Source organism: Pagrus major, chromosome 23 (assembly GCF_040436345.1).
Source record: "Pagrus major chromosome 23, Pma_NU_1.0".
In the NCBI taxonomy this organism is placed as follows: domain Eukaryota; kingdom Metazoa; phylum Chordata; class Actinopteri; order Spariformes; family Sparidae; genus Pagrus; species Pagrus major.
Window position 1 is genome coordinate 11,833,947 of NC_133237.1, and position 27,036 is coordinate 11,860,982.

Below are 27,036 nucleotides of genomic sequence, written 5' to 3' on the forward strand. Positions count from 1 at the left end.
TTATGTATTTGTTTTTGGAAATAATCTGTATAACCAGTACCACAAAACATAGGCTTTTTTTTTTATTAAATACATTTTATTACATAAATGACATAATTTTGACAGTTCGGCCTAAACACAGTGCTGAACATCAGTTATTTTGGGTTGGTTGAACTGCACAACAGAGCCATGCATTGCTTTGAGTCTTCTCGTGTTTGAGCTTTGTACATGAGTATATGTACTGTATTTGTTTATGTCTATCATCATTTGATTTGACCAGTCACAGACACCCACGCTTCCTTCCTCCCTGACCCCCCCGGCACACCCTCCCCCCAGCCCAGCCCTCTCTGCAGTTTCTCTTCAGCCCCAGTTTGACTTGTCGTCATCTGTAGCTGTCAGGATGTCTGTGACCAGGCCGGTGCCAATGGTTTTGTTTCCATCTCTCAGAGTGAACCTCTGGCCTTTTTCCAGAACCATCGGCTGGCGTAGCGTGAGCATCAAGGAGGTGTCTTCCCCTGGCATAACCATTTCCTGAAAGACAGATAGTGATTACTTTTTTTTTTTTATCTTGTTGTTGTATTAGATTGTTTACAAATGTAAAAAGTTAAAATTAGAATTAAGAACACTTGTTTATCTCCTTTTCACAGATTAGACATGAAACATCATGAAGTAACAAAGTAACAGTAGCTACATGCACTATTTGGGGATGTGTTTCAAATCTGAGACTATTTGACAACCATTTACTGACACACAGACACACACACACCAACACACCTTGTCATTGGGCAGAGTGATTTTGCAAGCCATGTCCCAAGTCAGAGAGAACATGACGGGCATGAAGTTGGAGACAAACGGTTTGTGTCGTCCTCCCTCCTCCTTACTCAGAACATACACCTGAAATACAGGAAACACAAAAGGTGTCCACACACACATCAGTGTTTCATTTACTGGATAACGGTGAGTTGTGTATTTCATTTTAAAACAGCCATTGTTTTGTCAGTAGATAAACACTCTTTACCAAAGTGAATGACCTCAGAGTCATTACTGCAGCATCTGGCTCAACTCCCAGTTTGTCTTTAAAACTGCTCTTTGGCCATTACAATTGTTGGATTATATGCGGTCATGTGACAAATGTTTCCTGTCAGCAGCTAAAAAATTGCCTTTTAGATTCACTGATTGTTCAAAAACATTACAACAACAACATCCGTCTGCAACTTTGTTCTCTCAGACCTGGGCCTGGACTTTCCGGTGAGGCTTGATGGATCCTGGTTTGCACATCACCATCCCTCTCCTCACATCCTCCCGTTTCAGCCCTCGGACCAGAGCACCCAGGTTATCTCCTGCCTCCGCCCGATCCAGAGACTTGTGGAACATCTCAATACCTGAAACCAACAGGACAAAGAGCAAGATGAATCTGTGTTTCTGTTTTACACCAATTCTCATACAGTATTCTATAATTTTAGACACACCGTTATGAGACTTGTTCTCAGTAGCATTGTTAGATCAGACACTCCCATTTTTAAAAAAATTTTTTTTAAATGTACGCAAAATTTCTACACTCCACTCTAATTTGTCCCCTCTCTGTACATTTATTATGTTTTGGTTCATGTGCTTTGCTTTTTCTTTCTCTCACCTGTAACCACTGACTTGAAGCTGCGATTGTGGCCCACAAACTCAGCGTCGTCTCCTTTCTTGATGATACCCCTCTCCATAGTGCCTGACACCACCGTGCCCCTGCCTGAGAGAGATATCTGATAACCCTCAAATTTGAAGCAAGTCATCTTTACACTTCAGTTCAATGCAAGACAAAATGTGTGCAGGCTGTATTTCTGGCAGTTTTTTCATACCTGGGATGGAATAAACCCCTTCAATGGGCAGAAGGAAAGGTTTGTCCAGCTCTCTTTTGGGCAGAGGAACATAAGAATCCACAATTTCCAGCAATTTCATCACTGCATCCACACCAAGGTCAGGTTGTCTGTTCTGAGATGGAGCAAAGAAAAAAACATTTTGTCAGATCACATTCAGGTGACTCACATTAGACGTTGTACTGAATTAGTCAACATAACATGGAGCCACATTCAAGCAATTACAATATTTTCTACTGTAACAAATAGATAAAAACCAAGTAGCTGACTGTATTATCTAAACTGTAAGACACTTTACTCCCAGCCTTCCCCTCACCTCCAGGGCACAGAGGGCTGAGCCTATCACAACAGGTGTGTTCTCGCCATCATAGCCGAACTCGGTGAGCAGCTCACGGATCTCGATCTCCACCAGCTCCACCATCTCCTTGTCCTCCACAGCGTCGGCCTTGTTGATGAACACCACCACATGCTCTACACCGATCTGTCTGGCCAAAAGGAGATGCTCTCTTGTCTGAGGCATCTGGCCGTCAGTGGCCGCCACCACCAGGATGCAACCGTCCATCTGAGCTGTGCCTGTAATCATGTTCTGAAAAAGGAAAGAGGTTGGGGCGATTAAAGGGGAAAATTACATATTTAGTCAGTTATAAAGTAAACAAATAAGCTTGAAATGCTTAGCTAAAACAAGGACTGATCAGCTACAATAACAACAAAGCTGCATCATGTTCAACACTTTATAGGCCAGGTTGGCTACAGGTGCTTTGTAGAAGTAAAGCAGATTACCTTGACGTAGTCAGCATGCCCAGGACAGTCTGTGTGAGCATAATGTCTGTTGGCTGTGGTGTATTCTACATGAGAGGCGTTGATGGTGATTCCTCTTGCCTTCTCCTCAGGGGCATTGTCAATGTCCTCATACTTTTTATAGTTTGCACCACCAGCGTCGGCGAGCACTGAGGATACAACAACACAACAAGGTCACATGTCTGATTTAATGGTTCACAAAATAAGAAAAATTAGGTCTCGACTTTTTGTTACAGGTCAATAGCGCAGTTGGTTTCTATGTAATTCAGTGTGTTGAAGTGCAAGAGTACGAGCTGGGTTGTCTGTAATTCTACCTTTTGTGATGGCTGCAGTCAGCGTTGTCTTGCCGTGATCGACATGGCCGATTGTTCCAATGTTCACATGGGGCTTGTCTCTGCTGTATGTTTTCTTCGCTTCTGCAGCAAAGGTCCGCCGACTCAGAGGCACAGCGCACTGTAAATCAAAGGCAATCCAAAGAAATCTAAAATAAAATTCTAAAATTCATGTTAAAACAGACTGTAGACCGCAGTTTGTGTGCATACTCACTATTCTGAAGGAGCTGTGCAGGAGGCTCGGTGAAGTGAGCTGAAGGGCTGAGAAGAGGAAATCAAAAAATGAGAAATTTATTACCTTAGCTAAAGGCTGATTATCAGGATATTTCTGTGTAGTTCGTCCTCTAATCACCACTATGTGCTCAAATAGCATTTGACATTCTTGTCACAATAAAAGCATTGAAACTTTATGACGGTATTTTGTCCAATCAAAATCTGATTTATGCAAGTGTCAAATAAGCAACAGGGGAAAGCATCGTGTTATTTAAGATATAAGCATGTCTGGAGAGCTTAAGCTGTTTTACACCTGCATCGATCAAGACCATCAGTGTATTCTGTTGACAAGAATGGGAAAATGTCAAAGATTTGTATTAGTTTTATTACCATACCAGCTACATAAGCTAGCTAAAAGCAGCTTTGCAGCAGCTGACATTAAGCTAACAAACCCATTTGAACCAGAAAAGAAAGACTCAACAGTGTCATTCTCTGTTAAATAAGCTGCCGTTAGTTATCTATACAATAGGCTTCGGTACCTGTCTAGCTGTCTATAATATTAACTCATTTCAGATTTCATTCATCAGTCTGTCCTCATCCTCGGCTAGCTGTATCGGAAGCTAACACTCTTGGTAACGTGACCTTGCTGTGCTATCCGGAGTGACAGCATCATCTTTTTTATCGTAATAAGTTATATTTCTACAAACGCAAACCACGTATTCTGTTCTGCAGAGGGACCAATGGTGTTATAGATCAACAGACTGTCAGAACTGCATAAAAAGTCACATTCTACAAGAGAATAAAGCGATTTTACCCGAGAAACATGCACGCAGTCCCACAAGCGCCGCCATCTTGGATGGTTAGACAAACCAAAGATGATGAAAAAATCAAGAGAGTACCCGGTCAGCTCCAAAACTGCTTCTTTGAGTTTTATTGGCGGTTGGCAAACAACTAATTGGTGCATTACTGCCACCGAGCTGCAAAGCTGTCACTGCAAGTAGCAGACTTGGGTTGCAAAAATAGCGTTTTTATTCGTTACAACGGTTGAAAAGTGATGGGGACATAAAAGCTCAATGGGTGGAAAAAGGTTTGAGCGAGTACTAATAGTTTGAAAACTACATAAAGGGTGAAGGATGCAAAACATAGTGTAAGCTGATGACTTGCACTGCTTCACTAATGGTTGGGAGCTAAACTGTATTGCTTGATGAATGGCTGGGAGCTAAATGGCATTTCTTCACTACATGCTGCACTGCAGGCATCGAGGCTGAACGAGGATAAAGGAAAATTAATTGATTATCATTATTGATCCTTATCAAACACAAGGTCCACGTGGAAAGATAGCGCTGAGTGTTTTGAAATGTCATGTTTTAATTTGCGCTTCATAACAATAACGCTGTAAGGCACAGGCTGTATTTAGTTTACCTCTTTTTCTTTTTTGTCTTTTCTTGTATTGACTGTCATGAATCGTCTTTAATTATTGCCGACATGTTGTGCAAAAATGTGTTAAGGTGTCCCCATGGAGTACTTTCCTTTATTATACGCCCGATACCCAGAAACCACAGTTCCTGTTTGAAGGGTACTTCTCTCACTTTTACTGACACTCTCTGACCGTCGCGCGAACAGATGTCAATACCTTAAATACCTTAATGTGTTGGAGTTTGCTGTTGCGCCTTTTCCATACCAGCGTCGTATTGCTGTCAGTTTTGCTATAGTATAAGTATAAAGGGCTGTGTTGCCGCCGAAAAATTGAAGACTGAAATTACTTTGAGGGGAGAAAAAGAGGACGGTAATAACATTTTGCTTGCCAATTTGGTTTAGATTTTACGGTAAAGCATGGCAGCCTCCTTGCCACCACACTCGTGAGATCAGCTAGCTAGAATGTTCTCGCTCATTCATGTTTAAGTGTATATAAGGGGTGTTAACTTATTTTGAGCTCAAAATAATATCGTGTCTACATATTCAACAACGTTTTATAAGACTCCTGTAAAGGTAAGGTGGATATAAACTAATTGTCAACGAGTTTCAATGTTATCCAGAGCTAAATTTGAAACTAGCTAGTTGTGTTAAGCTCCTGTTATGTAAGTTAGGGCTACTGTGTTTCTGATATTTTGTAAATGTTACTTGTTAGCATGATTTTCGTGTAGTAAACTAATGAGCTGTTACTGCCAAACTGCCGTGACTGTGATCCTAGAAATGGTGCTAACATATTAAGTGTAAAGCCAGCTGAACTACTGGGTAGAGTTAAACATCTGTCTGCTGGGTTTGCTTCCTGTGTTTGGGGTTTATATCCTCAGGTCATGTCCAGCACAACTGCACGTCATGTCTGGAATCCAGTTGTCCTTGTCTTGCTAATAGTACTGTTTTTTCTCTTTAGCTACACATATAATGGCAGAAGACAGGCAGGGCAGGAGGTATCCTCAGAACCTGCAGGGTGTCCTGCAGCTGGCCGTAGAGGCGGGATCAGCTGCAGAGGGACCTGCCCCTGTTGAACCCATGTCAGAGGAGGTAAATGCCTGTTTTATTACATTGTAACTCTTGCAGCGTGTGTTGTGTCCAGGTAATCTTCTGTTCATTTGGCTTTGTGTGTGTGTGTGTGTGTGTGTGTGTGTGTGTGTCTGTGTGTCTGTGTGTGTGTTGGAGTCTATGTTTTAAAAGAGTTCATCTTAGGTTTGGCTAAGACAGTGATGGCTGCATCCTTTTTAGGCTGTCTAAAGTCTTTTATTTGGACCCATAAGGACCCCCACCCGTGCATCATCATATTCTTTCTTTGTTACAGAGAAAAATGTGGCTGAGAGAAGCTCTTGCAGAGGTCACCAAAGGGCAGATGGATGAAGTGCAGCAGATGAAACAGTGCTTGGACATCTTGCGCCAAGAGGGATTAGGCGAAAGGGAGAGAGAAGGAGAGGAGGAGAGGGACGAACAGGATGAAGATGTGCGGGAATCAGCCTTCGAGGTGCTGTCAGAGCTGTGTGAGAATCTGGACAATGCTAGAGGTTTGTAATGAATGGTATTAGTGTCACTATAGATGAGATGTTGATGGAGCCCTGAGCTACTGTCGATGGAGGTTTTGGATAAAATCACTATTTGTTGTCTCTATGTTGACTGTTTCTCCTTCTCTGCTCCACAGACCTAATGACTCTTGGTGGACTGGAACTGTGCCTGTCCTTGTATCTGTGTCATGGTCAAAGTGGGCTGAGGTGGCGTGCTGCTGAGCTCATTGCTTCTTGTGCCCAGAACATGCCGCAGGTGCAGGTCCACTTACTTAGCAACGGGGCGCTGCCTAAACTGCTGCAGCTGACAGACTCAGACCCAAACCCCACCGTCAGAGTAAAAGCCCTTTACGCTGTGTCTTGTGAGTATCTGAGTCAGTGCTGCAAAAAATTCCAAATGAAATTTGTTGATGCTAATCGCTGCTGAATATTAGACAATCAGAAGCATTAATTGGTTTTAAGACAGCACTAGAAAGTGTTAAACATTAAGACTAGGCTGTAATGCTGTCTGCATTTATCCGGTTCTTACTTTAGGTCTTGTTCGAGAGCAGGAGGCAGGTCTGCAGGCTTTTTTGACCAACGATGGCTTCTCAGTGCTGATGCGAGGCATGCAGTCGGAGAACGAGAAGCTCAGGACGAAGTCGGCATTCCTTCTGCTGAGCCTGCTGATGTCGCATCCTGAACAGAAAGGTGTGTTGGAGAGGCCTTTAATCAGGAAAGTGCTGTTTTGTCAAAAAGCTAGCATTTAGACTAGGTTGTGATACTACATTCTTCCAGTTGATTTAAAGTTTAGCAGCTCTTCTTTGGTTGCAAGTGTTTCAGGTATTTTTATGGTTTTAGACACAACTTGTTTTATTGCTTCCTCCAGAAGTTTATTAAAGAGATATTTAATCTCATTAAGGCTTTCCCAGTTAAATAAAGATATAAAGTCCAACCCATTAATGAAATGGACCCCATTAAGTTGAATTGAGCCACAATAGATCTGAAAAATATAGCAAATCTGGTGAACCATCCTTTCCTTATGCCCACTATCAGTTCTGATCTCTGATACTACACAGATGCCATACCCCTAGTTATGCATAAACATGGCATAGATCTTACAGCGGCGTTGAAAAAAATCTGAGTGCTTCTGAGCCCAATCAGTGGTCATGTCGGCACTGACAGTATAGAGTTGCTTATTCCCTGAACTAATCCTGGGACTTTTATTCATTTTGGGTGATATATCGTTGTGTCTCCTCCTTCCTGCAGACACAGTTGTCTCCATGGGTATGGTACAGCAGCTGGTATCTGTTCTCCGCACACCACACTCAACTTTCCATGAACATGTGCTTGGTGCCCTTTGCTGGTAAGAAACAGTCTCTACCTTGCTTGTCTTCAACATTCATAGGCTGACAATAGTTCATGATCCACATGAATAATTATACCCTTTGTGTTTCCTGTATCTGTCTAGTCTGGTGGAAGACTGTCCTCAGGGACTCAGAGACTGCAGGAATCCTGCTCTGGGTCTGGAGGAGATTCTTAGACAGCGATCCAGAGAGCTCCAAGGAAAAGAGGAGAGTCAGGTAATTATGTCTTTGAGCTTGATGGTAAAATATGGTGAATTGTGTTTTAATCTTGTATTTATTTGTACTGAACAAGTAAAAGAGATGGTTATAAGGAGAGTTTCTTTTCTCATGTACAAAAGTACTACCACATGACTGACAAATCTAGTGCTTTAAAGGCGTATGTACAGTACTAAGTCTAAACTATATGCCAACGTTTAACAAGTGAATAAGAAACATTTTAAAAGTTCATCCTCTCATTTTTAAGATTAATTCTTGTCCAGAAACCAGCTTTTCAAGTTACATTTTTTTATTTCTAACAGGAAGAACTGGACTTCTGTGAACGTTTGAGAGTCATGTGTTTCCGTGGGCAGCAGTCGGATGACAATGGGATGGATCGCTGAAGTCTCATTTACCTCCCCTGTTTTTGTAAAAGTTTGCAAAATGTAACAGTACATTCATGATCTGGTTCATGGATGCTAAGCAATGTTTTTGTCTGTTACAACAGATGCTGTCCATATATTGCATGTTATCCAGGAGCTGGATTTTACTGTGTAAATAACTCTAGTGTAAAAAATACTTTTTCAAGTCATCATCTTACTTTAGTCAAGTGTTTTCAGTTCTTCATTTCTAAATGCCATACTAAACATCTCCATCCTAAGTAGTGTGTTAACTATTTTCTTTTACATTTGTTAATATATACATCCCCATGGTAGGTTTGTCTGAAATCTGTGAGTTCAAGTATTTTCATTTCATTTAGTCAATTGTATCTTGAAACGCAGCTCAGAATCATGGACATCATCAGTTATTTTTATACCACATTTATTAATTTTAAACAAAACAAATGGGAGCATTTATATACACATAAGGGTTCAGCTCACAAGTGGAAAACATTGCCACCACACACACCAACTACACATAAACACAGATTTCACTGATTAAAATATTCTTGTACAAATCAAAATACAGACAATATTCAAAACTGATATTTATTGAGTTTCTCTCTGTCTTGTTTGTAGAATTTGGAATTTTAAAATGTGTTGGCTATTATTGTGATCATTGAAATGTCAATTACAAATTGGAAACACAGTAAGATATCTTGACTTGCAAGCTGATATTTTACTCCATCTTTTGAACATAATAGCTGTCAAGTGCTGGCCAGAAGGAGAACTGACCTTGTTCTGTTTATCTTCTTCTTTTTCTGTATTTACCTACAGAAAATATTTATAGGCAGCTTTAGGACCTAACCAGGGTGAGGGAGATCCATCAGACTTTAGGGGTTCCACAAGGATGCTGTTTAGGACCTCTTCCATTTTGCAAAGTCGTCCTTGCTCTCCACTGCCTTCACATCGCCCACAGCTATTAGTAGCTGTGCCAAGTAATACGTCACCATGACTAGTAAGTGACCATGCTCCATTGGCGCCATCACTTTGAAAACCTGCAAAGCCAGTGACATGTCAGATACCATGAAGGCTAAACTTCCTAACAGTGTTGGTGTGTGGCCGGTTCTGATGGCTAATGTCCCCATCACAGTAATTAACAAAATGTAGACCCCCACAGCAGGAACTAGCAGATCTGAGTTTGGTGCCTTTTGCAGGAATGGATATATGTAGATGTAAAAAGCTCCTCCCACCAGGAACAGGATCAGATATAGAAAACGGATCCAGGAGGAAGATGAATATGCTGCATAGCGACTGGAGAGGAAGGTGAGGGAGTAGAGCAGATGAGCCACAGCAAATGCACCCATTCCTGTAACAGATGGAAAACACAATGAATGATTAGTAAAAGAAATAATAATAATAATAATATGTAAATAACTTATTTACAAAATGCTAATTCTGCTAAAATTTTAAAGGTCATACTGATCACATTGAAAGTTAAGATATAAAAAAAATCACATATTGATAGAAATTGGTTAGGGGTTCACAATATAAAACACTCGACCATGATACAATTAAATTCATATGTATATATGCAATGCACATACAGTATATTCTAAGTATTAGGCCCCAGATTTAACTGCTTACTGTGATAAAGGCCCAAACTGCAGCTGAATTTGCATCTTGAAAAACTCCAATTTGTGCTTTACTCCTACACAAACACGGCTCTTACCATGCAGGAATAGCTCAGGCCATACCAGGCAGCAGTCACCTACAGCAGAGAAAACCAGTCCTCCTACCACACCCAGGACACTCTGACCTCCGTTCCAGCTCAGCACTACTGCAGCCAATAGGAGTGTTGGTGCTGATTTGACACCTGCATTTGTGATGGATGAGGGGACGTCAGGAGTCCACAGGTAGAAGTACAGAGCTGAAGACAAAAAAAAAGGCAAGAGAGAAAAAAAGAGAGCGCAGGACTGATAGAGAGGGAGGAAGAGAAAGAAAAATAGACATGACACAAAATAATACTTTCATGAGTCCACTCAATCAATCAATTTTGTCCATCACACATGGAAAAGTAACATAGACAACTATTTACTGTATTATACTGTAATGATAGCTGTAAATGAGAGTAAATGGTGTTTAGGTACCGTGTTTCTCCTCTGCCGCCTGTCATAGGCATCCGTCTCAAGGATGTCCATCGTCTCAGAGTCAGCACTGACGTCAGCTCAAGCAGATCTCAGTTGGATGAACCTGTCCTCTTTGTCACTTTCTTTCTTCTTCTGTCTTTGCGGTTCTACCTTTACTCTCTTGGATATAATCCTCAGCTGTTTCGTCTTGTTCTTCAGTCCCACCTGTCTCGAATCCCCGCCGTCTCTCTCAGGCTGTTGGTATTTCGACGAATGAACTTTGGAACGATCCTTGCCGTCTGATTACACTCTGATAATCAATGTTCTCCCTGTTTTGAGTTCTCGTAGGCCAACAGCTGACCTTTGACCTCTCCAGCTAGAATACATTGGTGACATCAACACATAAGGGGCAAAGTTAAACTGGTAGTAAACTAATATATGACAAAGGTTGTTGTCTTAGTTTACTTTATGTGAACTTCCGATGATTGTTGCTAATGACAGATTAATTGTGGGAAAATGGCCACATTCTTAAATGGACTTTCTTTGGGGAAATCATTTGAACCATGTCTCTAAATGAAATATTAATCTCTACAACAACTATAACAAGATTAGAAAAGAAACACAACATTTCATTGTGCATATCAGTCTTTTTTACAAGAGATTCTGAGTGCATCTGAGACTGATATTGTTTCAATGAAAGAGGAGCCCAGCATGTGACAGTTCTCCACATGTATGAACCGACAATGATTAACTATGGCCTCTCTCAGTTAAACTTTGTACTCTGCTTGCCCGCAATTTCTGGAGTCGCAGGCTGGTTGCAGTGCTTCAAATTGGGAGACACATTAGCTCTGAAGGGGTGTGGGATTATCTGGTGAGTAGAGCAATAAATCACAAGGGTTATACTGGTCCAGATGATTGATAGATCTTGGTAGATGTTCAGATAGGAAGTAATGTAAAAAGCAGACCAGCATGTGTGTGTTTTGGTTTGTGTGGTCAAGTTCAATTTTAATGTTGTAGGTTTTGCTCAACATGCTTTCTTTCTCAACGTAGGACATGGCAACCAGCTCTTCCTCACAAAGGATTGGAGTTGTAGGATACGGACATCTAGGTCAGCCCTTCAAAACTATATCCACTCCTTCTGACATTCATCCTTTTGCTTAAATACTCTATCAACAAGATGAATCATACTGTCACAAAGTGTCCTGTACATTTTTTACTCTGTGTGTGTGTGTGTGTGTGTGTGTGTGTGTGTGCGTGCGCGCTTCAGGGCAGTACCTGGTGGATAGGATCCTCAAAGATGGTGCTGCTCTCGGTCTAACTCTGGCGTTTGTTTGGAACAGAAATTCAGACAAGCTCAAAGGTTTAGTTCCTGAAGAGCTCATACTTGGTGATCTGTCATCCTTTGCAAACAGGTGGAATTACACTCACAAGAAATATAAACCTGCAGGCAAAACACAATATGAATAATGAGTCTTATATCATCTCTGTGCAACCAAATGTTCCATGACATCTTTTTTAAACTTGTTTTACAGGCCATGTGATGTGATTATAGAGGTGTGCCATCCACAGATAGTGAGAGAATTTGGGGTTCACTTCCTGTCTCAGTCTCATTTCATGGTAAGATTTTATTTTTTTCTGTCACTGCCTGGATGTTGTGGTTATGATTTATATTTTATTTGTTATAGACATAGCCCATCTGTAAAGAGTTTGTTCATGATGTGTTCAATTGGGAAAGCTAATGGATTGAACTGTGTAACAGAAACAAGCTGTTTAATCTGCACCATTTTAAGAAAAATGTGGGCAGAGTAAGTAGTATTTAAAGAATGTAATATTGTGAGGATTTTTGTATAGTCAGTATATATGAGAGATATTAAAGTAAATAAATAAATAAATAAATAGATAAATCAAAAATGTGCTTCTTATGTTCCTGCTTCTCAACTGTAACACCACTAAAACAGATGGGCCTGAGGGTAAAACAGCTGAAAGGATATTTTCTGCTTTAAATTGATGTGTAAATAAATGTGTTCTTAAAATATAATAGATGCTGTATGTGTCCATTACAGAAAATGAAAACTGACACAAAGTTTAAACTGCTAACCACAGAATTATGTCTTTTGATCCTTCATGTCTCCTGCTCTCAGGTGGGCTCTCCCTCTGCCCTCTCCAACCCTGATCTGAACCAGAAGCTGCGACTGGCGGCTCAGAACTATGGTAGGACGCTGTATGTCCCCAGTGGTGCATTATGGGGAGGCCAGGACATCCAGAGGCTGAATGATAGTGGGGGCTTGAAGGTAACATTGGTATTGTGAAGGTGTGGCATTAGACAGAGTAATATAGGTATGCAGTGGCCACTCTTTGATAATTTAAATGTAGCTACTTTGTTTTAAGCTTGTCCAGTTGGGTTAGCTGCACAAATTACCAATAAGGGAATAAAATCAACACAGAAAACTACTTTTATCTGTGAGCATTATAATTGTGTTTTGAGCAAGGGTAAAATTTAAAGAGAAATTAGCAAAAAAAAACAACAAAGAAAACTTATTTTACTTCACTACTCAGGATTTAAGTGTCTTCTGGTAAACCTTATTGTGTTCTTCTCTTGATTTGTTTTCAGGCTTTGTTTATACGAATGTCCAAGCATCCATCCTGCTTCCGACTGACAGGAGACGTCCTCTCTGATTGGACAGAGGACGAGGGCCGGCGTGTTTTATTCAGAGGATCAGTGGCAGAGTTGTGCCCACTTGCACCAAACAACGTTAACACAATGGCAGCAGCAGCAGTGGCAGCAGAAACACTCGGCTTTACTGGTGTTCAGGGAGAGATTGTGTCTGATACAGCGTGAGTCATTCTGCATATTTGATTGCCCTTATGCATAGTTTCATTTCTGCTTGAATCACATGTTCATACCTCTTCCTGCCCCAGGTTGAGAGATTATCATGTGGTTGAGGTGGAGGTGACTGGGCCTGGTGGCTTCTCAGTGCACACAGTAAGGAGGAATCCAGCTAAACTCGGAGCTGTAACTGGCAGCGCAACATACAACTCCTTCTGGAATAGTTTACTTGGTGAGTCCTGCATGGTTCCCTGTCACATCCTAAAATTTCCTGATGGATCCCACCAGCTTGCTGCTAGCACTGGAGGTAGAAGTTCTCATGTCCTTTACTTAGGTGAACATACCAATCTAAAAATAGATCATTACAAGTGAAAGTCCTGCATTCAGATATGTATGTATGTAATGTATGGACATAGACTAATCTTTGCTTTTAGGATCTAGCTTCAGTCTCTTTGCATTCCCAGCAAGAAACTTTTTGGAATGGGTCACAAGCAAAATGAGTTTTATCTTTAACCAAATGCTGTGTTTTATGAGCTTATCCCATCTTTTTCATGTGAAATCTTAGTTTTGAACATAACTAGTAACTACAGCTGTCAGATAAATTGAGTGGACATACAGAGTGGTGGACAGAAGAACGATATTTACATTTTTATTACACAACCCTGTTTCCAAAAAAGTTGGGACGCTGTGAAAAACATGATTAGATAATACATTTTTGTAAACTTATGCTTACATAGTTCGTTTGCAAATGATTGTGTTGTTTTTATTTATGATTTGCACAGCGTTCCCATTTTGTTTTGACAAATTTGCGATAATTTAGGGGTTAAAACAACAATTTCTCTCTCTTCTTCCTTCCTGTCTGTAATAAAAGGGCTTATAAATGCCCCAAAACATACTCAAAAAAGATATATTTCACTCTGGATTGCATAAAATGTATAAATGCATTTAAATACTCAATTACAGCACAAATATCTCAAAAGTATACTTAAGTAAAATACTATTTCAGTAAAATTTGTAGTTAATCTGTCATAAAATAACTTTCTAGGTCAGAATTGGAGAAAAGATCTTGAGTTTGTTTGTGTGCAGAGAAGTGAAATGGTGTCAATTCTGTTTCATTCTTTTTTCTTACAGTTTGCAAAGGTCACGGGGGCCGAGTTTACTTGTGCTGAAGCAGAGGAGAACTCTGAAGGATTTACTGCAACACAGAAAGCAGATCCACTTCCAGATAAATCAGATTGTTTATAGTGGATAAGTGGTGTGGATAGTGTCACTGGATCAGTATGTTACTTAGAACTTGGAAACCCAACAACCCTTGGATATTTGTGTCCTAATAAACTTCATTCATACAAAGAAAGACGAGTCAGTTATAATTTGTAAAACACTTATAGGTATATCTTTAAACTTTATTATAAGTTCGTCTGGTGCAAGATTGTAACAAATGATAAAACTCTTACAGGGAGTGTGAGTGCACGCCTGGTAAAACCATTTTCCTTCTTCCATAACAGACAAATAGTCAAGACGTACTCTCACTCCTTTTCCAGCTCTCTCTCTTCTCATCATCTGAAAACATGGTTGCCATCTCAGGACACAGTCCCTTTTTTTCTCCTTCTGTCTCACATCTATTCCTTTCACAAATAAATACTTGCCAAAACAGGGAAACCCAAGAATAACTGTGTCCACACAAGCACACACACAGAAGGATTAAAAGGGAGTGTGAGGTTATTCATGGATCACTGAAAGGCTGTCACACAATAAGGCGCAGAAAGAAAGTTAAAACACACACTATTCTCAAAATGAGAGAACTAGCAGCTTTTTTTTTGCTGATGCTATTTGTTGTTGTGTATGTGTGTGTTTTACATTTATTTCCATCCTGGGATGTTCTGTAGTAAACAAGGCATTTGAAAGAAAGAAGAAAGCCAAACACAAGTAAACAGAACTGGTGCTCTCTGTCGGTCCTCACAGCAACTGACACTCACTTTACATGGGCCTTTTTTTTTTTTCCTTTTTTACCAGGAATGAAGCTGATCCTGCTTTCCAGTCCAGTGTGTAGGATTTATGGGGATGTTTTGGCATAAGTGGAAATATATTATTCAAAATTATGTTTTCATTAGTGTATAATCACCTTAAACTAAGAATTGTTATGTTTTTCGTTACCTTGGAATTAGCCTTTTATATCCACAGAGTCAACCATGTTACGCCACCTTTTGTGTTTTTAGCGGCCACCTTAGGATAGGGTGAGACGAGATATATTTCATCGGTTGTAACCTGCAACTTCACTGCTAGATGCCACTAAATTCTACGCACTGGACCTTTAATATTTTAAAAATGACAAGCTGGTATAAAGGAGGGTTACGTTGTTTTCCCTGCTCTGACCTACCTTTAAATCAAGTATAAAACCCCTCCAGAGACTCCTAATATTACTCTGTTATTTTATTCAAGGCTTATGTTATCCAGTGTTAGTACACTACAAAATCCAGCAATCCTGATTTGTTTTCCATGTTGGGCTGTCGTTTAGCCCTTTCTAGCTGCTGCATCTACTCCACTTGCACTGCTGGTGCAACTGAAACAATAACCAAACATATCAAACTGACAGATACTTTTTAAAAATTCTGAGGTACGCACAAGTTGGGAAGACACTGACAGTGATGCAAATTTTCCACAACAAGCCAATATTAAATTTATCACTCGCTTTCACACAACTGCACTCATTTATTAAGTTTCTGAGCACATGGATGACTTTTGACGATTGCCACAGATCGGTTTTCACTAGTGAGGTTTAGCATGTACTGCGTGTGTGTGCATGCGCGTGTCTCAGTTTTTCTCGCTGGTGACACCGTCGCTGATTCCATTGGCCCCGTGGAGAGCAGAAGACTTGTTTTTGAATGGCAGAGTGTAGGGCTGGCGGATGTTCACCCGGTCCTTCTCTGCCTCCAGATCCTCGTCGTAGCGCTCGTCTTCATCGTTGTCCTCTGCCTCGCTGTGGTGCGGGGAAGAGTGGCGGGACAGAGCTGGAGACGGTGGCACTGAGGCTGGTCGTGGGTAACGGAAGCCCGAGGTCTGAGGACAAGAACCATAAGGCGTCAGAATCTCAAGGAGAGGTTGGAGGTGGGAAGATTTCATTTCAATGAATGCAATAAATAACTTACTGATGTGGGCTCCTGCAGTTCATACATGAAGGTGTCGGGGAAGGCTTTAGCCAGGGCCATATGACGTGCAGATATGTAATACTAGTGAAGAGAACAAGAAAAACAATATGAAATCATCTTGAAGTTGTCACATGAACAGAATGAGTCCTTTGGGATTTGGAGTCTCACCCTGCCAAGGTATCTCCAGTCCAAGAGGTCACTCAGACGCTCAGTCCGGTTTCTCTGGATGATCCGCTGGCGCCGGCTCTGCTTGCAGAACTGAAACAGGAAGGAAGTGAGCTGGTTACACGACTCGTCAACCCCTCTAAACCGCCGGTCCAGGATGTAAATACCTGCAAAAAGAAACAGAACAATGTGAAAAAAAGCAAGTCATCCTTGTGTATCTTTTTAAAAACAAACTTTGAGAATCATGGAGAATTTAACAGATAAATAAAGTATGAGAAGTGCACCATATGCTGAGGGGTCTGCTATGTGTTCTTCCATGAAACAGCCAAAGCCTGACAGGTTGGTTGAGATCGATGGAATTCCCATGACTGTGCACTCAGCTGATGGTGACAGAAACAGTAACGCCTGTTTAACATTTCAATATTTTACAATATACATAAACACATAAAAATACCTCGTCAGCGTGCATGAGTCATACCTGGTGTGTAGCCCCAAGGCTCATAGTAAGAGGGGAAGACGCCGAGGTGGCAGCCTCTTACAAACTCCTCATAATCCATCGGAAGTAGAGGAGAGGTGGACGAAAGGAACTCTGGATGGAAGATAATCTACAGGAGGGAGAAGTCATTCAGTGTCAGACTCAAAAAAGTGACAATATGGAATGACAATCACTGCACAAACTCAAACCATGTGCACTCCTGAACAGTTATTGATGTGCCAGCTGCCACAGTTTCTGCTCACATACACATTAAATGCAGTTATTTTTAGGGTGCCTTGGCTGAACAATGATATGTACATAAGGTGAGAAGAAGTCTTCACGGGTTCCAGGGCAATCGTTGTTTTTTGGGTCTTTTTTTCCATTCTTGTTTATTATTTATTTGTTTATTTGACTCGTGCAGAGCAGGGCCTTTTCCAAGAATCCAACTTGTCACCCTTTGCTAAGTGTGGAGAAAAGAATATGTCTACATGTGAACATAAGTTTTAAAACGTTTTAAAATGGTACATTTGCCTATTGGCTATAAAACACTTACATAGCTGTACTATTTGTCTATTAATAATATTTGAAAGAATACATTACCCTATTTACCCTAGTAGGTTATTCCATATTTCACCATTTTAAATCACATTAATTCTGATACATGGGTTGAGGCTTATTTAAAGACTTTTACTTAATTTATTTAAAAACCATACAGCCACTTAACACATCTACGTTTACTTTAACAGAATTTCAATGTATTAATCAATACATTAACCAGCACATTTTTAAACATGGTTTCCCATTATTATCATTCTATTGGGGTAATTTATATTGAGACTTTTTTTATGTAGCATAGGCCTAAATGTTTGATATCACTTATCATTGAATACATACGCAGATATATATATTTTTTATTATTTATTTAAGTTTCTATCAAAACTTTTTTTCCACTGATAGTTTCTAATAATATGTCAGCATGCAAGAGCGTGAGTCATAAAATCATTTTCTGTTGGGTCAGTGTTACAACAACTTTAGTTAAGCAACTGCCTGACAGTAGCCTGCCCCTGACTAGGTTAGTCTCCCAGCATAAGTATGCTGAGCTTGCTTTAAGGAACCGAATTAACTGGAAAATTAGTCAGACTGATCGAAATCAAGCGTAGTCTCTTGTCAGTAACATTAGTAATGACAATTATACAAATATTCAATACACAATTATAAAACAAACTAGGGACTTTTTATGGACTAAAGATAACTGACATACCTTGACACGGTCAGAAGAGCTGTTGAAAAGGCCGATACGGCGGACGCAATTAAGGATGGGGTCACTGCTGTCCTCCAGCATGTTATGGGTGCAGACTGGAGGCTGGCATTGTCTCTGAGTTGCAAAGATGGCGCGCTTCATTATGGTGAAATCCTCTTTGTCCAGCATCTTTGACACATCCGGCAGCTGTCCACTAAAAGGGAACAGCTCATTTGAGAAATGAAACTTTTGAATTTAAAAAAAATGATAAGCAAGATTTGTATTTGAATTTCTCAGTAATTTCCAAAAACAACTACAATAAAATATTAATTAGCATGAAAACAACTTAACCAGCTTGTTATATATCCAGGTCTGATAGGAAACTTTTGGGTTTTGTTCAACAGAAGTTTTATTATACAGTCTCTTCATACTTTTTGATGGTATTACAGTATCAAGACCATTCCACATCATATAGGGTTCATGAAGTAGAATGAAAGCTGTCAACTTACACTAGAAGTGACTCATAAAGTTTCTTTCCGAAGCGTTCTTTCACAGTCTGAGCAGTATCCCTGTCGGGGACAAAAATTAAGACAATACATGTATAATAACACAACTACAAACAAAGGTTGAAGTCGAGGTGTCTAGACGGTAAGGGTGAATGTAGCACTTTGGCTGTCTGGCTCACAAGTACACTTTCAGTTAAATACTTCATCTCGATGCTTCACTCTGTCTAACATAAGAAGAAACCTCACCAGAGTTGTTTCCTAACTGCTTGGCCCTTCAACGTCTCCACATTGAAGTTGTTTGTCCGAGCTGGCATGATGAAGAATGCAATGACGGTCACATCACTGTGATTGACCTGCACATGGAGACCATACAGGAACATGGTTTACCTTGAGGATTGACCCTCTTCCTTCTCACCCACACATTCACACATTCACACATAAACACTTAAATACATGCACAAAAGTGTTGATACAACTACACTAACACACACTTACTCTCAGTAGATAGTTGAGTCTGGCTAAAGCTTCCAAGAAGATGTCGGCACCTTTGTTGGAGAACTCGTACCTTCCAGCGATGAAGAGGAACAAACACTTGTCCAGGTTAAAGTCCAGGTGGCTGAGGGTCAAACCAAATACAAAGAGCTGGATATGTGTAGCTCTTACAGTGTACACATCTGTTCTTTTTTTTATTGTTATAATAGCATAATAAGTACTATATTCTTTTCAATTTCATTTGTCTCTTCCCCATCACACAGACGGGAAACCCAGTGAAACTTATTTATTTAAATCGTTCAAATTTTAGTTCTTAAGTTGACTGCGCTGTGAATGTGTGATGTGTTTTGAGGGGTTTCTGTCTCACCCGTAGAAGTGTCCCCTGACGAACTCTTGGATCCGATTCTTGCTCTGAGCATGGAGGTTTTGAAACTCGTGCACGGCGGAGAACTTCTTCACGTTGAGCCCGTTGGGAGTGACAATGTCTGTGCATGATGGCAGAGATTATGTGAGCAGAGAGACACCGAAATCAGTGATGAGTGAGAAAAGACTGAACCGTCAAGGAAGTTTCTGAATTTCACGCATGAAGTCCCCTCCACACACCTGGTTTCCTCTTGAGCAGGTGCTCTGCCTCAATGGCTGTGATCTGTGACACAGTGGTGAAGACGTGGGCACAGTGCGCAGCTGACCGCTCCAAACAGTAGCGGTGGTAGATCTGTCTATCACCTGCTTCCTTTTCCACGTTGAACTGGGTGAGAAAAAAACAAGAGAGTACAATTAAGCAAATTATTTGTGGAATACATAAGCTGTTTGATTATGTATACATGTTAAATTCACTTAAAGAAAAATCACCTTTACTATTAAACCACATCTGTCTATTATTTTGTGTCTGTGATATTACATTCCTGTGTTCACACATACATCTGCAAGTTTGTTATAGAAGTCCACATTTCCAGCACACAGGTATCGTCCCAGCAGTGTGGCGTGAGTGGTGAAGATGGTTGCGACGGGCAGCTGTCTCTGTCTACACAACACCAGGCCCAGGCCGGCCAACCACTCGTGGAAATGGGCCACGATGTGCGGAGGTTCATCACACTGAGCTGCGTACTGTAATATGGGAGAAAACAAGGTCATATGGACGACACATGGGACCCCAACATGAATTCAACCATAAGTTATTGTTCATGTGACATTTCTATTATATGACCTTTTCAGACTTTTCAAGGACCTACAGGTAATCTGTCCCTTTTCAAGGACCTCAACCTCTCTTTTTAACACAGAACAGCTGTAACATTTTTCACTTATAGAAATTATTTTCAATTGTTAGTTCTCCAAATGTGAGCTGCAGACCTCTCCTAAAAGCCAGGCCGTCAGGAAGCCAAACAGCACGGCATCGTTGGCCTCGCGGTCGAACCACGGCACGCCGATGTCACAGAGGTCCCACAACTCACTCTTCCAGGTGTCCAGAGACCAGGCAGTGAACGCTACATCAATCAGAATGACATAAGGGCTGCCCTCGATAAGCCAGCGCCCAAAGTAGACCTGGGGGCAAATGGAGAAAAAGGGTGAAGAAAAGGGAAATAATTACTTTCAGTCTTTATGCCACACATCACCCATGGGTGAGGGCGTATTTTCCCTCATTACAATTGATACTTTAAAACAGCGAGACAGAACTTTCATTTTCTGTATGATGCAACCTATTTTAAATACTATTTCGTCTTTAACCCTTATGCAAACACAGCTGTTGCATAATCCATGCCGATGAGGTAATGTATTTATTTGTGGCTACAGAAGATTCATTCAACAGTAATATGACAACAGTGAAACAAAGTTAACTTTGTTTTGGTGCTGTATTGTACCACCAGACTACAGATCAGCTTCTTTCCTCAGGCTGTGACACTCTTTAATTTTTCTTCAGCACTCACAAAAAAATTGTTATAATTTTCTGACTTATCCGACACAGGTAATCTGAATCCAACCGAGTGACCAAAATTACAAATATCTATATAGAAACAGCCAGTCTCTCCACTGTTGGTCTTGTTTGCTTATGTAGGTCATATAGAAGCATCAGTATTACATTGAGACTGTTTCATAAGCAGTTAAAGGTCCCTTGTAGAATGTTTAAAAGAGAAAATTAAAAAATTTGTGGTTAATCACTAGGTAAATCATAATTTTACCAAGAAAATAGTATCAACCACTTAAAGAGAAACAGCTGCATCAGTAACTCCTTTTATTTGTTACATGCATTAATAAGTTATCTACTTTTACCATGTGTAAAAATGTAAATAAATGGGTTAGACCTTCAGTGTCTAATCTAAAAGTACTTCAAGGGACATATCCCACCAACAAAAACATACTTCAACCCCACAATCCAAGATTAACCTTGATGAAGTTTGTCTTGCCAGCACAGAAATCTCTTCAAGACAAAACTTGAATGTGGGACTAAGTTTAACAGGACCAAAATATCTTAACTGTGCTATGGTGCTGCTCTGTCTTGAGCTTAAAGGCCATGTGACTCGAGGTAAACCAGATAGGCTTCGTAGAAAAGGCTGCACTATACCTTTAAAATAGTACCACTACCACTCCCAGCCTTGACCCATAACTCCACAGCACTCCCAGAGTGACACAGCACAAAGCATTAAAAGTATCACACACACCGACAGCCATCTATTTCTGGTGTGTGTCTTCCAGAGTGAGAGAGACAGAGAGACACTGATACAACCTCTAACCTTTATGGGGAAATGTCACGCTTTTTAGAGACGTGGTCAGGGACAGAAGGCCGACCAGAGAGCGAGTGGGTCAGATATGAAAGAGAGGCCAAGGACGATCTCTAACTGGGTTTTTAAGTTTAGTGAACTTGAACCACACATATTCACAAATCGTACTCCAAGTACTTGGAGTCCTTGACTGCCCTTGAGGGAAACATACAGATTTAACTCAGAGGCGTATGTGTTCACTGTGTATGTGTGGTAGTACCTTACACCCACTGGAGTTCATCTTGTCAATGGTTCTCTTCAGCGTGGGGTTGGTGGGCTCGATCAACTCCACTTGAGTGCGGACGTTGCTCTCCACGTAGGGACCCACCAGGAAATAGTTCTCCCCCCATTCCTCTGAGGTCAGACGGGCTTTGGTCTGGATGACGGTGTAGATGCCTCCGACTTCACATATGCAGCAAACATGCCACACGTACGCACACAAAATTGAGGCAAAGATATAATGTGATTCGACTTGATATATATATATGTGGCAATAAGATGATAGGACTCTTACAACTAGAATTTCCCTGCTGAGAATAACCAGTGTAAGTACATGGAAACTACATTATATTTGTAGTTTTCCCTTTCATTCAGTGTTTATATTGGCATACCATTTATTTTCATACACTGGAAAAATGGCTCTTTGAAAATAAGTAAATAAATCCAGGTTTTTCTTGCTTGTAATCTGTCAATGCAACAAGTGAAAATAATCTAAAACAAGTGTTCTTTATCTCACTAAATATCTACTTGTAATTGCGTCTTACATTAAGTGAAGTGTGGTATTTTGACTAAAAATTTGACAAATATGCTTTTGAGTTTTTGCCGTGTAAGTGCAACACAAGCACACTCATTCTCACACACAGAAACACTTGCCTTTGTTAGCGACCTCCCAGGCAATTTCAAAAAGAACAGCGTCTTCCAAATCAAACTCCTCATCCCACTCCTCAAGTCCTGACAGGGACGTGACAGAGAGGCTGCGAGCCAGCGGCATGCTGGGTAAACATAACACACTCAGCTGAGATGGGAGCACATTACGACTCTACATGATTGTCACTGAAACAAGTCTTTTCCATTAAAACTTGCTCTTTTGTTTTTATTTCTTACAAGGAAATTAAATCATAAAGCATCAACCTTGGTTTACAATTTCTTTACATTTGTTATCAGGACACTTTAACTTTGAGGATTGCCTGTGACGACAGAAAGTGAAGGATTTAAACTTTCTCTTGACCAACATTTCCTCACACACCTGCAAGAAACAAGTACTGTATGTCATCAACAAACCCCACCCCCCTATTTCATAACACTATTTCATTATAATACTATGACGTAAACACAACCTTTGTCAACTCTTTCACGAACCTCCTTCTGTCTGGTTAAACTCTGGTGATCGAAAACTGTTTTTCCGTTAACTAAACTTAACCTTTGGCTGTTCCTACAGGATACCCTGGTCAAACAAACAACTTTGAAGTGGTACATTGAGTAACAAGGATACAACATACATGTGTGTGTATGCATGTGAGCAATTGTGTGTCTACTGTATTTGCTCTGCATACTATCTAAGATGGTCAAAGGGTGTCTTCTGGCTAATGATACAACTACTACTAACTACATAAAACAAGTGTGTACATTCATGCATATCACATACCATGTCTATTTGTATACAAAAACGACAAGTTTGCCTGTGAAATTTAAACTAATCTCACTCTTGTCAATGCATCAGAAGTTTAATTATCTGTCTTTCCATTATCAGTGGAGACAAAAAAGCAAGGAATGAGCATAAGATGCACTGAAAATACAACTCTGCGTTCAGTTCCTGCTTGCAGATATGGTGCAACCTCGTGAACAAATGAGGGAGTGGCGTGAGAGAGGATGCAGAGGTGGAGGATGGCACATACATGGCTGCAGATCAAGTATAAACTTGATCCAACGTTCGTACTGTGGAATACTGTGGAACTTGCGGAAATGTTGTAACCACGTGAAATTCAGACATGTGAAAAACTAAAATAAAAACCTAGTTCCCAAACACCAGGTTACATATAGACAAGGGGAAATCATATTCCACAACTATCCTGTACACAACTTTGATGCTTTTTTACACTGCTCAACAGAAATACAACGTGTGTGTGTGTGTGAAGTCTGATCTCAAATTCCTGAGTGGCTCATGGCAGCGACACACAAGATAATGACCTGAGTTCATTGACAGTAAACAGTCCATCACTGTTCAAGCCCAGATAAACCAGAGCACCGCAACCTGATTACTGAGTGCTCTAATCAGCATCTCAAATAAACTTTCCTTCATATACTTTAGACATTCACATCAGACTGATATAAGTTCAACATCCTCTCCGGACATGTAAAATATTCTGCTTGGGACTAATATTTGTGTCTGATATGTTTTCCCACAAAATACCTTATAATTACATCTACTCCTTCTCCTAAAAAGATAGAATTGATGCATATGCAAATGTTGGTTCTTTCCAAAGTGTAATTACTATACACAAAATGTTTCCTACTTCACTGAATAGCCTTTCTCAGTGCATCTCCGCTATAGGCATCAAGTTTTCACATCACACCTGTGTAAGTTGCATTTTGAACAATGATTGGCTTTCAGGCTAGTTGTGATGTCACAACATCATGCTTATAGCCTATGTACGTGGCTTAAACTCAGATTTAAGGTGAGCACAGAGAAACTTTCCCTCCTTCAGCTCATAAATGTAAAAAACAGCCTTCTAGTGTCAAACTCTGTACTTTTATCCTGCAGAGTGAGGCTCAAACATCTAAACTGAGTAATATTAAGAAAAACAAATTTTTGAGTGGAGGGGGACTTTCAGAAGACTTTATTATAGTTGATGACTGATCGACAGGTGCTCTTTAATGCGGGAGGTGAAAGTAGCGTGGACAGACAGAGTTTTAGTTTGATAAAATGCAGAGGGAAAAAGAAATATATGAACAAACTGCCATCGTCATAAAGACTTAGAGAGTACATTTCACATTGCTGTAGTTGAACTGGTGCTCATTTCTTTAGGGACTCCCTGGGATTCCCTCGGGCCCTCCGTGGGAACCTGCTTGGGACACCACTTTATGGATGCTTTTCAATGGACTACTGACATTCACACGCTATCACAATAATCCAAATCATGCCCTTGTCCATGCCATGCGCTTTACTTATATTTTGATTTGTTCTGTCCAGTAGGCCCAGCTACAGGTCTAGTAAAGCACAGGATCCCCCACCTGTCCCAAGGCAGGCTATGGGGGGCGCACTGCACGCCCACCTCGGATAGCAGCTGATCGTCCGAAGACTACAGGCCACAAAAGCGCCATAAAACCACCAGCAGACCTCCTGGCTGAGTATGCATGCTACTGCATGTATCGTCTGTGTTTTCTCATGAGATGAGGAACGAACGTGACATGATGCAGGCACCCACTGTCTGCAACCCAGCTGCGGAAACGCGCAAAGGACACCGCGTCCTGACGCGCGGCCGCTCTCGTTGAGGAAGTATTCAACTATTGTCATTGTGGAAAATAAAAAGACAGATGTGTACTCACCCTTCGGTTTTTGTCCTAACTTTACGAAGATGAACTACTCATTGGCAGCTGTCGCAGTCAATCCAAAAAAAAAGGAAACCATCGGAGAGTGAGGAAAAGGGGGCGGCGGCTTTACTCTAAATGCCAGCGATTCACATTGGTTTGATGCGTTCGCTGATGCAGGAAGAAGGTTGGGTTGGTGAATGCAGGGTCTCTGGCGTCACATTATTCATGAGCTTCACTCCCATTGGCCTCAGTTTCCTCTTTGTCTCCACCTCTGTACACAACGTGACGGGAACTGGGCGTTTTCCTCAGCTGAGAGACGCAATTGGCTGAGCAGAGGTTAAAGAAAGCTGCGGTGGTTGGTGAGTTATCATTTCATCCATACAAAACAGGGGAGTCATGGACGACTTTTTCTTTTCTTTTCTTTTTTACCAATGAGAAGAGAGAAGGGGGTTAAGCCTATTTTTAATATCAACTCAGGGTCAACAGAGAACATAGTTTGGAGAATACAACGTGACCGGTGACATTAAGACACCCAACCCCTCTACATGTCTCTGTGATATATCCTACAGTAATCACATGGGAACAGTGGTCAGGGTCTATATTGGTAAAGCTGCTGGCCCTGAGTTAGTATCTCATGCCGCTGATTTCAGTAATGATCTGCACTGCTGAAGTGTCACTGAGCATGGCATCATCCTCCTCCCAGCTTCAGATGTGTTGGTCTGTGTTACAGCGTGACCTCCGGCTGTGTGTCAGGAGGGGGTGACAAAAGCACCAAAACTTTCAGGGATAGGAACAGACACACAGTATGATCAGTATACATGTGTTTTTATTTATATAAACATTCTGTCTAAGTTGCAGAGATAGGCTGGTTGAGTTTAAAGTTGAGATCACTATATCATAGGGCAGATTAGATTCTTCATACTCTATTACTATTATTACCTATTGAGAGGAATTATTTATGGTACCATGCACCTCACAACACAAGTTAGGGACACATGTTGCTCTAAGGTACTCTTAAGTTTTCCTTGCTGATAATTTTTAGGTTTTGAAAGGGAGGCCTATTGATTGATCAGTGTGGGATAAAGGTTTTGTGTGACTGAATTGTCTTGTGATCTTAATAGATGTAATTTGTCTTAGGCCTCTCTTGCAGACCATGGCCTTATGAAACTTGTGAAGAAACAAAGCTTACCAGCATTCAAGTTAGGTGCAATATACAACTCACTCAACTCACTAACTGTGTGACTATACTGTCTATACCTTCAGGTTGCTAACTGAGTTCATTATTAGCCAATGTAAACATTGCCTTTTAGAGAGCTGCACCCATATCTATGCAAAATAACACTGCAGCCTTCCCTGTACCTGCTGCATTACTTATAAATTAAAAATAACATCAGGTAGTGATATCATTTCACATGAAATTTATTGAAGAGGGACAGAGAAAATGTTCAAGATACACTTTAGAAGTTAATAAAGGCAGGCCTAAATCATAATTTATAACAATAACAAGCTTTCCACAGAGAGAAATAAGGTCCCAGTACGCTGTTTGAAGTTAGAGGTGGTTACTAAGCAGGGTCCCGCGAATATAAACAAAGTAAAACAGTATGAAATTGTTATTTCCTTTTAGGGACAATTTCTTTATCCAATTTAAACGTCACGAAGATCAATCAATGA

General features: G+C 40.6%; 5 protein-coding genes across 6 annotated transcripts; 2 read left to right on the forward strand and 3 right to left on the reverse strand.

The window, feature by feature from the left end:
- Positions 1–49: 49 nt before the first annotated feature.
- On the reverse strand, positions 50–4,088 carry tufm (Tu translation elongation factor, mitochondrial). The gene is made up of 10 exons (XM_073495241.1): positions 4,002–4,088; positions 3,189–3,235; positions 2,957–3,095; positions 2,625–2,791; positions 2,161–2,430; positions 1,827–1,959; positions 1,613–1,717; positions 1,210–1,361; positions 754–873; positions 50–510 (listed from the first exon to the last, which is right to left on the reverse strand). Exons 1-10 carry the CDS (start codon positions 4,036–4,038, stop codon positions 340–342), a joined length of 1,341 nt encoding a protein of 446 aa, XP_073351342.1. The 5' UTR covers positions 4,039–4,088; the 3' UTR covers positions 50–339.
- An 801-nt stretch (positions 4,089–4,889) lies between these two features.
- Positions 4,890–8,310, forward strand: hspbp1 (HSPA (heat shock 70kDa) binding protein, cytoplasmic cochaperone 1). 2 transcript variants are annotated; one of them, XM_073494744.1, is made up of 8 exons: positions 4,890–4,973; positions 5,562–5,692; positions 5,964–6,180; positions 6,315–6,539; positions 6,712–6,867; positions 7,426–7,522; positions 7,628–7,739; positions 8,042–8,310. In XM_073494744.1, exons 2-8 carry the CDS (start codon positions 5,573–5,575, stop codon positions 8,120–8,122), a joined length of 1,008 nt encoding a protein of 335 aa, XP_073350845.1. In that variant the 5' UTR covers positions 4,890–4,973; positions 5,562–5,572; the 3' UTR covers positions 8,123–8,310. The 2 variants fall into 2 exon arrangements, with proteins under 2 accessions (XP_073350845.1, XP_073350844.1); XM_073494743.1 differs by lacking the exon at positions 4,890–4,973 and adding an exon at positions 5,029–5,176.
- Positions 8,311–8,679: 369 nt separating this feature from the next.
- Positions 8,680–10,384, reverse strand: tmem86b (transmembrane protein 86B). The gene is made up of 3 exons (XM_073494746.1): positions 10,249–10,384; positions 9,831–10,074; positions 8,680–9,467 (listed from the first exon to the last, which is right to left on the reverse strand). The coding sequence occupies exons 1-3, from the start codon at positions 10,297–10,299 to the stop codon at positions 9,016–9,018; spliced, it is 747 nt and encodes a 248-aa protein (XP_073350847.1). The 5' UTR covers positions 10,300–10,384; the 3' UTR covers positions 8,680–9,015.
- A 638-nt stretch (positions 10,385–11,022) lies between these two features.
- Positions 11,023–14,408, forward strand: aspdh (aspartate dehydrogenase domain containing). The gene is made up of 8 exons (XM_073494745.1): positions 11,023–11,098; positions 11,278–11,335; positions 11,495–11,639; positions 11,760–11,844; positions 12,369–12,518; positions 12,839–13,062; positions 13,147–13,286; positions 14,186–14,408. The coding sequence occupies exons 2-8, from the start codon at positions 11,281–11,283 to the stop codon at positions 14,221–14,223; spliced, it is 837 nt and encodes a 278-aa protein (XP_073350846.1). The 5' UTR covers positions 11,023–11,098; positions 11,278–11,280; the 3' UTR covers positions 14,224–14,408.
- A 10-nt stretch (positions 14,409–14,418) lies between these two features.
- On the reverse strand, positions 14,419–25,546 carry gys1 (glycogen synthase 1 (muscle)). The gene is made up of 16 exons (XM_073494742.1): positions 25,381–25,546; positions 22,708–22,826; positions 22,055–22,236; positions 20,429–20,620; positions 20,000–20,185; positions 19,682–19,826; positions 19,446–19,563; positions 19,082–19,202; positions 18,833–18,939; positions 18,590–18,649; positions 18,102–18,294; positions 16,844–16,970; positions 16,650–16,745; positions 16,369–16,532; positions 16,201–16,281; positions 14,419–16,111 (listed from the first exon to the last, which is right to left on the reverse strand). Exons 2-16 carry the CDS (start codon positions 22,823–22,825, stop codon positions 15,866–15,868), a joined length of 2,136 nt encoding a protein of 711 aa, XP_073350843.1. The 5' UTR covers position 22,826; positions 25,381–25,546; the 3' UTR covers positions 14,419–15,865.
- Positions 25,547–27,036: the final 1,490 nt, after the last annotated feature.